Raw genomic sequence first — 13,485 nt, forward strand, 5'->3', positions numbered from 1 at the left:
AATTATGGAATTTTTTGTATGCCTTTTAGGAAACGTGGAAACTTCCTGAAAATGAGGCTACGAAGAAATGGTTCAACGAGACGGCCAATTGTCGTTGGAAAGATGCAAAAAATAAAAGATTGAAATAATTATAATAACTGAAAATTGCGGTTTTTGATAAAGCGCCTAACCTTGCAGCTGCCAAGGCAAATCGTCCGGATAGGATTAGCGCTCAAACTTGGGAGAGGCTATGTGATCAGTTTCATTCTATTTCTACTCCGGGGGATGATGGGAAGGTAAATTTTATGCTTTTAATTTATGATTATATTTTCATATGTTTATGTGTATTAATTTGTGCAATATTTTTCACAGTCCAAGTCCACTAAATGCAAGGAGTCGAGAAAGAAAGTGTCGACAGACCACCATTGGGGTCGAACAAGTATCAATAGTTGGTCCTATAATCATGTAAGTGGCTTAATCTATAATTTTAATTTATTTAAGTTTATATAAAATACATACTTATTGAATAATCTATTTTTTAGTTTAAAAAGTTTGGAAAAAATCCTACCGTGGTTGACACGTATAAGAAAGCCTACATGGGCATTGATGCGTTGAGGGAAACCGGACCATCTATTAGTGAGGAAGGAGAGACAGAGCCGTATAACGGGACAGCAACTCCTGAACAACTTCTCATTTCGGTAAGTAAAGTGTAATTATATTCTTTAATCGGTAGTATGTTAATTCTTTATATGTTTAGTTGGGATATATGGTTATGGATGTGGTTTTTATCTATGAATATGGATATGCTGTTGTGGTTTATTATATGGATATTTTAGTTTATCATGTTAATTGTTTGATATGTTATTTAGTACGAAGTTTAGATGTGTGGCTATGGATTTTTTTTTTAATATGTCAAGTTGTTGTGTACTGGTAAGGATATTTTTTGGGTATGCTCGTATTTAGATGTTATGCTGTCGAATTTTTGGCTAAACTTTTGTACATAATCATTTTCAGGCTGATTTGGAGCGAGTTTATGATGAGACCATGCGTGATGGAAGTGACGAAAGCACGGCCAACTCGACTGCAATTGAAAAGGTTTTGGGAAAGAGTAAAGGCTTTGGAATTAAAAGTTCAAGCACAAGGATTGGAAAGTCGAGATTTTCTTCAACACCATCATACGTGGAGATTCAACTGGAGATTCAAATGAAGGCAATGCAAGAACAAATGCAAATGAAAGACGAACAAGTGAATCGATTGGAACAACAATTGCACGAAACCCGAGAAACAAATAAAGTTAAAGATGAAAAAGTTGATCGATTAGAAGAGCAATTGCAGGAAACCCGAGCTCTTTTGAACAACTTGCTCGAGCGTTTTAATGGTGGATTATAAAAACGAGATGAAATTAGTGTGCCACTTGAACTAATACATTTATGGTTTCAAGTTTTTATGTAATTTTTGAATTGATGTTTGTGTATTTTTTTGATATTTAATTGGTAATCGTGGTTTTTAATATTTTTGAGTAAATATGGTTTTGGTTTTTTTTTATTTTTTTAACAGGTGAATTTATTTTGTAATAAAAAATAATTAAAATAAATAAACTAATAAAAAAAAAGAGGTTTGCGACGAAATATAATTCAGTTTTCGTCGCCACAAATAATAGAACCAGGCGACGAAACAACTATTTAGTCGCCCATAAATTCGGTGAACTTGCGACGAAATAATAACATTCGTAGCAAATACATGCGACGATATTAGTTTTCCGTCGCAAACAATAAAAAAATATTTTTTTTCCAGAAAATACGGTTTTCGCGACGAATGTATGGTTTCGTCGCCAGACTTTGCGTCGCAATTGTATTTTCGTCGCTGACTTTGCGACGGGGCTGTACGCGACGATTTTTTAATGATTTGGCGACGAAAATAAATCGTCGCTATCCGCGATAAAACGTCGCTAGATGACGAAATGCGTCGCGAAATTTCGTCGCCAGTGGTGCATTTTGGCCTAGTGCATGTTGGATCAAATTGCTCAAAATCGGTTTGCCAAGTCAAGCGAGAGGACGGTTAGTGGAGCCAAGAAAGTTCCCGGAGTGTTGGAGTTAATGCAATTACGGCCCTTCAAGCTCAAGTGACCCAAATTGCTCAACAAAATCAACTCCTTCTACAGCACATCAAAGCAAGTCCACCACAACAAGTCCAAGCAATCGATTCTCCATGTTGTGAAATTTGTGGTGGAAATCATTACACGCTCCAATGCCAACAAGATGTGGAGTCGCTCAACTACGTCAACAACGCGCCTCGTCAATTCCAAAATCAAGGGTGGAGATCGCAAGGGCAATATGGAGGAAATCAACAAGGCCAAGGATATCAAAGACCTCAAGGCCAATTCCAAAATCAAGCCCCTTCTCAACAAAGCTATCAAGGAAACAATCCACCGGCCCAAAAATCAAACACGGAGGAGATATTGGCCCAATTCATGACCGCTACCCAAGCCTCGTTGCGAAATTTGGAGAATCAAGTCGCGCAATTAGCGTTGAATCAAGAGAACCATCCGAAAAGAGCATTGCCATCAAACATGGAGGACCCAAGAAAAAGGCAAAACGAGCAAGTACAAGCGGTGAGCCTACGTAACGGACGACAATTGGAAGAAGCCCCTAGAAAGGAGACAAATAAGGGAAAAACCAAGACAACCGAGGCAGCGGAAGAGGGCACAAACGTTCCAAGTGAAACTTCAAGGGCAACAGTCACACCGGCTCCACCCATTCCATACCCGCAAAGATTTCAACCGCCGAAATTAAATGCCGAATACCAAAGCTTTGTTGACAAGATGAAGGAAATTCGTATCAACATACCTCTCATTGAAGCACTCTAACAAATGGCAAAGTGGGTGAAGTTTGTCAAAGAAATCGTAACCAAGGGACGGAAATTGCAAGGAAACGAAATGATTCAACTCACCGAACAGTGTAGTGCAATCCTTACGAGACCTCTCCCTCAAAAACTCGGCGATCCAGGTAAGTTTACTATCCCTTGTACAATAGGAGATAAATTTTTTCGATCACTCATTGATTTAGGGGCTAGCATCAACCTTATGCCTTTTTCTACATATAAGAGTCTTGGGTTGGGTGAAATAGAACCAACGGCTATACACTCCAATTAGCCAATAGGTCCCTAGTCTACCCAAAGGGGGTTTTAGAAGATGTGTTAGTGAAGGTTGACGAATTTATTCTTCCTGCTGATTTTGTAATTCTTGATATGGATGAAGATAGAGAAATCCCAATTATTTTGGGAAGGCCGTTCTTAGCTACATCACGTACGGTTATTGATTGTGCTAGTGGGGATCTCACCATGACGGTGCATGACCAAAGTATTAAATTTAACGTTTTTAATGCAATTAAGCGTCCGCACAACTCTAATGAGTGTTTTTCTATCGATTTAGTGGAGTCTTGTTCTTCCGAAAATTTTGATTCGTTACACTTGGATTCTTTGGAGGCATTGTAACACCCCGCATTTTCGGTAAAATAATTTTTACCACCTTTATGTGCATACTTGTGAAATTAGAATTTATGATAATTCTTGCATGATTAGTATTTACGTGAATTAGGAAATTATGTGATTATTATGCGATTATGTGAAATTATGTGATGATTATGTGAATTATGTGATTATGTGAAATTATGTGATTATTATGTGAATTATGTGATTAGGGAAATATTTCGAAATAGTATGTCGAAATAAATTATTTTCATGAATTAGGATTTTTGCATATGAATTTAAATGAGAATTTCATCATATTTATGCATGCACAAAATTTTAGAAAAAATGAATTTTCTCATGCATTTTAGGATTTTTAATTTATTTAGAAAATTTGAAAATCCTCCCCACATTTTCTTGAATTTTCGGACACCACACACACACACACATGATTTTTAAATTCTTGCATATTAATTGGTAGAAAAACATGCATTGGTGTGGTTGTACTTTGAGCATAGAAAGAAATACCTAAAGCCTAGTTCCCTACTCTATAGACTAGGCATGCCTTTTTTTTCACTCCTTCAAGTAAGACCAAAGGTCTTCTTCTCCTCCCTTCCCCTTCATCTTTCGGCAGCCACCTTCTCAAGCTTGAACCACCCTAGAACCACCACCTTCTCAAGCGTGAACCACCCTAGAACCACCACCACCTCATATTTTCGGAAATTGCAAAATCACCCCCACAAAAAAAAGAATTTCCCTTTCTTCTCCATTGGCTTTGAAGTCTCCAAAAACTCTATAAATACCACCCATGCCCGAGATCAAAATTCACTCTCAAACTCCACTCTTACTATCCTTAAGTTCAAAGTCTCCTTCTATTTCAATAGAAGAAGAATTTTCGGCCAAGGCTAAGTAAGCTTCCTCTTCCTCTTTTCTTTTTCTTTTTTTTCGAAAAGAGCCAAGCCCTTCTTCCTCCAAGTTCTTTTGTTCTTCTTCTTATTTTCTTAATGCTTAATCTAACTCTTAATCTCTTCTTGTATTAGAGAGAAAAGAGCTAACAAGCCCTTCCCCTAAAGAGTATAGGTGAGAATTCTTGAATTCTTGCTCAAACCTACAACACCACTAGTATTTTCGGTTTTTATGTGTTTTTATTGTTGATTCTTGCATATTATGTGATTATGTGTTTTAGATGATGATTGCATGTTAGTATTTTGAAAAGATAGCTTTATTCTTGAAATTTTATGATTTTTCGAAATTGGGGAAAAATGTTTTAAATGGCTTATTTGGTTTAATTAGTGTCTTGCATGTGTTAATCTAGTGTTTGATTGTTGATTTTTTTGAAAAGAAAATGAATTTTTGGCCTAGCCATGAAACTTTCGGATTTTTGGGGAAAAATATTTTAAATGGCTTATTTGGTTTAATTAGTGTCTTGCATGTGTTAATCTAGTGTTTGATTGTCCATTTGTGAAAAGAAAATGAATTTTTGACTTAACTAAGGAACTTTCGAATTTTTGAGGTAAAATGCTTGAAATTGCTTATGTGGTTTATTTTGTGTTTTGCATGTGTTGATCTTGTGTTGATTGTTGTTTTTTTCTTTTAAAGGCCTTGCATGTTAAGATTGGTGATTGATTGTTGATCTAAGGTCTTGCATGTTAAGATCTAGTGATTGATGGTTGATCTAAAGTCTTGCATATTAAGATCTAGTGTTTTCTATGAAAAGTGGTTGAAGAACTAAGAGTTTGTGCTAATTTGATTTAAAATACTCTTGCATGTGAAGATCTAGTGTATTTGCTTGAATAAATGTAAAGATGGAAGTCTTGAATTTTATTCTTGTAAAAAAAAATGCTAGATCTAGTGAACTTTGTTGTTAGATTGTTTTTGCGTGTTAAGATTTCGGTTATTTCTATGGCTAAATGATTTTGTGAAGCTTTATGTGTATTTTCTATGTGCTCCTATGTGCTCTTGCTTGCTTATGTGAATCATTGGGTGTAAGGATGAGAGAAGGGTAAGTAGAAAGGGTGCATGGGTGGGTGCATTAGTGTCATGAATTTTTAAAAGATAAAACTATGTTGGAAAGTCTTTCGAGGTTACGGTAAATTTCTCGGGTACGGCGAGCCGGTACCGTAGGGCCTAGGGGTGGTTTGATCCCACGTAGTTAGTCATGGTTCGAATTACATGGGTTTATTTATCCGTAACTTAGATTGACTCTTCCGAGGGATTCCCGACAATTTTTCATGTCATGCATGTTGCATTTCGGTGTTGTTGATATAGGTGGGAAAATCTCACTCTATGGTCTTGGGATCGTAGGGTTATAAAGGTGGGAAATTCCTCCTATAATCTTCAATACGTGTCATGGCATAGGGTTATAAAGGTGGGATATTCTCACTCTTTAGTCTTGGGATCATAGGGTTATAAAGGTGGGAATTATCTCACTCTATGCGTGGTGACAATTATGTGAATGAAGATCGCCGACGAAAAAGGGAAGTATATGATTGTTTTACTTCATGTCGTATGTTCATGTATAAGATATATGTATGTAAATATATATAGATATATGTATGCTCTATGTGCTATGTGTATTCGATATTACTTCAAGATTCTCATTGAGTCCTCAAAGACTCATATAGGTGTTGTATGTTTGTAGGTATACCCGATTTAGGGCCCGAGGAGTGAAGTTGGGAATCGAGCTCGAGAATCGGAAGGGGATCGTATGGAGGGGTTGTGGATAGTGTTGGCTCTTAATTTGGTTATGTGGTTCTATTTGTATAATATGCTTGTAAAAACGTTTGATACGGTTTTAGGTATTTTCTACCGATCGCTTCCTCCGATCGGTGGAAATTATTAAAAGACCATATGTGTAATAGTAATTAGGATTACCCTATTTTGGATAATTAATCGGTAATCCGTAGCCTTTTGTAAGCGAAAGCAAATTTTCACTATTTATACGCATGCATGCTTTCGGCTAGTAATTTCTTCGTGTTTTGTCTCCATGTTCTAAAATTATTTTCATATAGGTGTTCTGCTTAGAAAATCATGAAATTTTACGAGTCTCTGCATCTCTCTGTTTTGATCATATTCATAGGTCTTTTGCATGATTTGGGTAAGTATTTATTTAGTTATGATTTGTTTCTCACCACTGCATCGAAACAGGGTCATTCGGGTGTTTACTGGTATAACTAGAGTTTTACTCACTCAAATGCCTTGTTTCCACTTGGGAAATGTTTTAAACTTACCTTTCTGCCTTGGGGTAACATTTGGTAGTTTTTGGGTCAGTGAGGAATTTACTATGAATTTTCAAAACTCCCTCCCCTGTTCTGGATTTTAAACGGAGTGACTGTGCCATTTTAATTATTTCTCCTAAATGGCCATGCATCTTTCAAAACTGTTTTAACTGAGTGATCTAGACCCGTGTTAGGTGTTATTGTATAATTGTTGGGTTATTTGCATGAGAATTTTAAGAGGGATTAATTTTTAAAGCTTCTGCATTGAATTTGTCCGCATTTGCATTAAGTTCATCATGCCTAGTTAATTTCTAGTCTTGCATGTAGTATGCTTTTGTGTTAAATAGTTGATTAGGGTTTAGCAAGTTGTGGCCTCTCTCCCTCTGATTTAAAAAGAAAAATTTTTACGTAAATTTTATATCCACAAAAGATCATGTTTTCAAAAGTCTTCCGCTGAGATTACATATAATAAGGATAATCGAGAGAGGGGTGTCACAGCAGACGTGGTATCAGAGCAACGATCCCGGAAACCTCCATACGACCTAAAAATCTTCACGATTCTCAAAGCACGACTCCAACTGAATACTCGGGCAGGTATATGTTTTATGTGAATTTTATGGCTAATGTGAATTGTTTGTATATGTTTAAGTATTAAAATGTCTGGAGCAAGAACTCGAGCTCAAAATGCCGCTAACGATCCTCACAATCAATCTCGTACCATCCAAGACCTCACCGCCCTCGTCCGAGAACAAAAATGAACAAATCAACCGCCTTGTTAACCTACAAAACCAAAACCCTCATCCACCTCCTCCTCCTCCTCCTCCCCAACCTAGAAATACAGCCCCACAAGCCACCCACGAGCGATTCTTGAAAATGCATCCTACCGAATTCCACGGCGGCCCTAGTCCAACTGTTGCCGAAGAATGGATCAAATCCCTCGAAGTTATTTTCGAGTACATGGTGATGAACGACAGCGAACGAATCCATTGTGCACTATTCTTGTTGAAAAAAAAAACGAAGCCCGAAATTGGTGGGAAGGCGCAAAGAGTGGAATCGATCTAGCAAATACCACTTGGGAAGCTTTCAAAGTTCTTTTCTTCGAAAAGTACTTTTCCAAGAATGTTCGAGCACAAAAGCTTAAGGAGTTTCTCGAACTCAAACAAGGAAACCTAACCGTTGCCGAATTCACATGCCGTTTCGAGCAAGGAAGCCTCTATGCACCTTTCATATCCAAAGACGACACCGAAAAGATGAATCACTATCTAAGAGGCCTCAACCCGATAATCAAGCGAGACGTTCGACTAACCTCTGCCTCTACTTTCCGCGGAGTAGTGGACAAAGCCTTGGAAGCCGAACAAGACGAAATGGAAATACGAGAATGGAGACCTCCTCACGATGCCTCTTCTCGACCATGGAAGAAACCGAACCTCAACAACGCCAAAGGAAAGCAACCGATCAACCGAGCAACCGTGACCCCGAGCAACAAACCCTTTTGCCCCAAATGCAATCGAGCGCACTCAGGCGATTGTATTGCCGGAACCGACCACTGTTTTCGATGCAAGAAGCCCGGACACATGGTCCGAGACTGCCCTATCGCCCCGAGACAAGTGCCGGGACGAGTATTCGCCATGACAAGAGACCAAGCCGAAGCTGACCCGTCAATGATCGCAGGTACCGTTAATGTGTATAATAATTCCGTGTATGCCCTCATCGACTCCGGATCAACTCACTCATTCATCTCAAGTACCCTCGTTGCCGAACTCCGCCTAGTCCGTAGTCAAGCCGATGCCTTGTTTAGCATACTTATTCCTTCCGGTGATGAACTTAAGTCCAATTTCATCATCAAAGATTGCCCTATTCAGATTCATAGCCAAACCCTAGCCTCCGATCTGATCATCCTACCCATTAAACATTTCGAAATAATCCTCGGAATGGATTGGTTATCAAAATTCGACGCCCAAATCAATTGCGCCCACAAAACCGTTCGTTTCTCCTTACCGAATGGGAGTTCTCTCGAATTCCGAAGCTCGTACAATCCGTCGATTCCTATCATTTCCGCCATCAAAGCGAGCAAACTTATTCAAAAAGGGCATCTATGTCATTTGGTCGACATAGTGGAAGCTCTCAACGAAGATAAAGCCGACATTTCCAAAGTGCCAACCGTTTGCGATTTTCCCGATGTCTTTCCCGAAGATCTCCCCGGTCTTCCGCCCGATCGTGAAATCGAATTCGAAATTAATTTGATTCCCGGTTCCGCTCCTATCTCGAAGGCACCTTATCGCATGGCGCCGTTAGAACTAAAGGAACTCAAGGACCAAATTCAAGATCTCATCGACAAGAAGTTCATCCGCCCTAGTTTTTCCCCATGGGGTGCTCCGGTACTCTTCGTGAAAAAGAAAGACGGAACTCTCCGGATGTGTATCGACTACCGAGAACTCAACAAGGTCACCGTCAAAAACAAGTATCCATTGCCACGAATTGACGACCTTTTCGATCAACTTCAAAGCTCCACGGTCTATTCCAAAATCGACCTTCGTTCCGGATATCATCAATTGAAGATCAAGAAGGAAGATATTCCGAAAACCGCGTTTCGGACTCGCTACGGCCATTACGAATTTGTAGTGATGTTGTTTGGTCTAACCAACGCCCCCGCCGCTTTCATGGATCTCATGAATCGAGTTTTCCGCAAATATCTCGATCAATTTGTGATCGTATTCATCGACGATATCTTGGTGTATTCAAGAAATGATGAAGAACATCGGAATCATTTGGAAATGGTGCTCCAAACCCTCCGAGAGAACCAACTCTATGCGAAGTTTTCCAAATGTGAGTTTTGGTTAAGACAAGTCCACTTTCTTGGTCACGTAATTTCCAAGGAAGGCATAGCCGTCGATCCAAGCAAAATTGAAGCCGTTTGTAATTGGTCAATTCCTCGTAATGTCGGAGAAATCCGAAGTTTCCTCGGCCTCGCAGGCTACTACCGACGGTTCGTTCCGAACTTTTCCAAGATAGCCGCTCCACTCTCTCGTTTGACCCGAAAGGAAGTCAAGTATCAATGGACTCCCGAATGCGAGTCTAGTTTCCAAGAACTCAAGAAGCAATTAACCTCGGCACCAATCCTCGCTCTACCGGATAAAACCGGAAACTATGTGGTCTATAGTGACGCCTCCAAGCACGGGCTCGGAGCCGTCCTAATGCAAAACGGGAATGTAATTGCCTACGCCTCTAGACAATTAAAAGACTACGAGAAGAATTACCCGACGCACGACTTAGAACTTGCGGCAGTCGTGTTCGCCCTAAAAATTTGGAGACATTACCTTTAGGGCGAAAAATGTTCGATCTTCACCGACCACAAAAGTCTCAAGTACTTCTTTACTCAAAAAGAGCTCAATATGAGGCAAAGAAGATGGCTTGAATTAGTCAAGGACTATGATTGCGAAATCCTTTACCATCCCGGTAAAGCCAACGTTGTCGCCGACGCTCTTAGCCGAAAATCCATGTCCGCCTTGATCATTAAACCGCCGCTCGAATCAACTATCAAGTCCGCTCAAGACCATGATGATCAAATTGTCAAAATCCGAGAAGGCTTAGCAACCGGTCAAAATTCAAATTTCTCAATGACCGACGGCAACATCTTGAAATTTCAAGGGAGAATTTGCATTCCGGCGAACAAAGAGATAAAGGGATTAATTCTCGACGAAGCTCACAAAACGCCCTACTCTTGCCATCCGGGTGAAACCAAAATGTATCAAGACTTGAAGAAGTTGTACTGGTGGCCAGGCATGAAGAAGGATATAGCCAAATACGTATCCGAATGCCTAATTTGTCAACAAATCAAAACCGAACACCAAAGGCCCGGTGGACTTCTACAATCCAACCTTATTCCCGAATGGAAATGGGAAAGAGTAACGATGGACTTTGTTTAAGGTTTCCCGAAGACTCTTAAAGGATCCGATTCAATATGGGTGATAGTTGATCGCCTAACTAAGTCCGCACACTTCTTACCGGTCAAGACCACTTTTAGTCTCGAAAAGCTAGCCGAGCTTTATATCGGAGGAATCGTCCGACTCCATGGCGTTCCGATATCAATCATCTCCGACCGAGATCCCCGATTCACTTCCAAATTTTGGAAAAGATTGCACGAAACGATGGGAACCCGTCTAGCCTTTAGCACGGCATACCATCCCCAAACCGACGGACAATCGGAAAGGACAATCAAGACCCTCGAAGACATGCTTCGAGCATGTATACTAGATTTTGGTGGAAATTGGGAAAGTCGTCTACCTCTCATCGAATTTTCGTACAACAATAGTTTCCAATCTTCGATCGAAATGGCACCTTACGAAGCCTTGTACGGAAGAAAATGCCGTTCTCCAATCCATTGGGACGAAGTAGGAGAGCGAAGCTTATTAGGACCCGAGCTAGTCCAACACACCGTCGACATAATCAAGAACATCCGAGAGAAAATGAGAACCGCCCAAGATCGCCAACAAAAATATGCAAATAAAAGAAGACGAGAATTGGAATTCCAAGTCGGTGATCACGTATTCTTGAAAGTTGCTCCACTCAAAGGAATCATGCGATTCGGAAAACGGGGAAAGTTAAGCCCTCGATTCATTGGACCCTTCGAAATACTCGACCGAATTGGTGGCCAAGCCTATCGCCTAGCCCTACCGCCTCAACTATCCAAGATCCACAACGTCTTTCACGTCTCCATGCTCCGAAAATATATTCCCAACCCTAACCACATCCTTGAAACCGAACCCCTTGATTTATCCCCGAACCTATCCTTTACCGAAGAACCCTCCCAAATATTAGACCGAAAAGTTAAGAAACTCCGAAACAAAGAAATTCGCCTAGCCAAAATCCTTTGGAAAAACCATTCTCCGGAGGAGTCAACGTGGGAACTTGAGGATGAGATTGTGAGTCGTTATCCGGAACTAATCGAGAAAGGTACAAATTTTGGGGACAAAATTTTTTTAAGGGGGGAAGATTGTAACACCCCGCATTTTCGGTAAAATAATTTTTACCACCTTTATGTGCATACTTGTGAAATTAGAATTTATGATAATTCTTGCATGATTAGTATTTACGTGAATTAGGAAATTATGTGATTATTATGCGATTATGTGAAATTATGTTATGTGAATTATGTCATTATGTGAAATTATGTGATTATTATGTGAATTATGTGATTAGGGAAATATTTCGAAATAGTATGTCGAAATAAATTATTTTCATGAATTAGGATTTTTGCATATGAATTTAAATGAGCATTTCATCATATTTATGCATGCACAAACTTTTAGAAAAAATGAATTTTCTCATGCATTTTAGGATTTTTAATTTATTTAGAAAATTTGAAAATCCTCCCCACATTTTCTTGAATTTTCGGACACCACACACACACACACATGATTTTTAAATTCTTGCATATTAATTGGTAGAAAAACATGCATTGGTGTGGTTGTACTTTGAGCATAGAAAGAAATACCTAAAGCCTAGTTCCCTACTCTATAGACTAGGCATGCCTTTTTTTTCACTCCTTCAAGTAAGACCAAAGGTCTTCTTCTCCTCCCTTCCCCTTCATCTTTCGGCAGCCACCTTCTCAAGCTTGAACCACCCTAGAACCACCACCTTCTCAAGCTTGAACCACCCTAGAACCACCACCACCTCATATTTTCGGAAATTGCAAAATCACCCCCACAAAAAAAAGAATTTCCCTTTCTTCTCCATTGGCTTTGAAGTCTCCAAAAACTCTATAAATACCACCCATGCCCGAGATCAAAATTCACTCTCAAACTCCACTCTTACTATCCTTAAGTTCAAAGTCTCCTTCTATTTCAATAGAAGAAGAATTTTCGGCCAAGGCTAAGTAAGCTTCCTCTTCCTCTTTTCTTTTTCTTTTTTTTCGAAAAGAGCCAAGCCCTTCTTCCTCCAAGTTCTTTTGTTCTTCTTCTTATTTTCTTAATGCTTAATCTAACTCTTAATCTCTTCTTGTATTAGAGAGAAAAGAGCTAACAAGCCCTTCCCCTAAAGAGTATAGGTGAGAATTCTTGAATTCTTGCTCAAACCTACAACACCACTAGTATTTTCGGTTTTTATGTGTTTTTATTGTTGATTCTTGCATATTATGTGATTATGTGTTTTAGATGATGATTGCATGTTAGTATTTTGAAAAGATAGCTTTATTCTTGAAATTTTATGATTTTTCGAAATTGGGGAAAAATGTTTTAAATGGCTTATTTGGTTTAATTAGTGTCTTGCATGTGTTAATCTAGTGTTTGATTGTTGATTTTTTTGAAAAGAAAATGAATTTTTGGCCTAGCCATGAAACTTTCGGATTTTTGGGGAAAAATATTTTAAATGGCTTATTTGGTTTAATTAGTGTCTTGCATGTGTTAATCTAGTGTTTGATTGTCCATTTGTGAAAAGAAAATGAATTTTTGACTTAACTAAGGAACTTTCGAATTTTTGAGGTAAAATGCTTGAAATTGCTTATGTGGTTTATTTTGTGTTTTGCATGTGTTGATCTTGTGTTGATTGTTGTTTTTTTTTTTTAAAGGCCTTGCATGTTAAGATTGGTGATTGATTGTTGATCTAAGGTCTTGCATGTTAAGATCTAGTGATTGATGGTTGATCTAAAGTCTTGCATATTAAGATCTAGTGTTTTCTATGAAAAGTGGTTGAAGAACTAAGAGTTTGTGCTAATTTGATTTAAAATACTCTTGCATGTGAAGATCTAGTGTATTTGCTTGAATAAATGTAAAGATGGAAGTCTTGAATTTTATTCTTGTAAAAAAAAATGCTAGATCTAGTGAAC

At 38.9% G+C, this 13,485-nt stretch overlaps 1 protein-coding gene across 1 annotated transcript; it reads left to right on the forward strand.

The window, feature by feature from the left end:
* Positions 1-207: 207 nt before the first annotated feature.
* LOC148767972 (uncharacterized) lies at positions 208-1,368 on the forward strand. The gene is made up of 4 exons (XM_088822719.1): positions 208-275; positions 352-444; positions 522-677; positions 994-1,368. The coding sequence occupies exons 3-4, from the start codon at positions 576-578 to the stop codon at positions 1,366-1,368; spliced, it is 477 nt and encodes a 158-aa protein (XP_088678845.1). The 5' UTR covers positions 208-275; positions 352-444; positions 522-575.
* Positions 1,369-13,485: the final 12,117 nt, after the last annotated feature.

The sequence above is a fragment of the Erythranthe guttata genome, chromosome 9 (genome assembly GCF_056151865.1).
Source record: "Erythranthe guttata isolate IM_541 chromosome 9, IM_541, whole genome shotgun sequence".
NCBI lineage: Eukaryota > Viridiplantae > Streptophyta > Magnoliopsida > Lamiales > Phrymaceae > Erythranthe > Erythranthe guttata.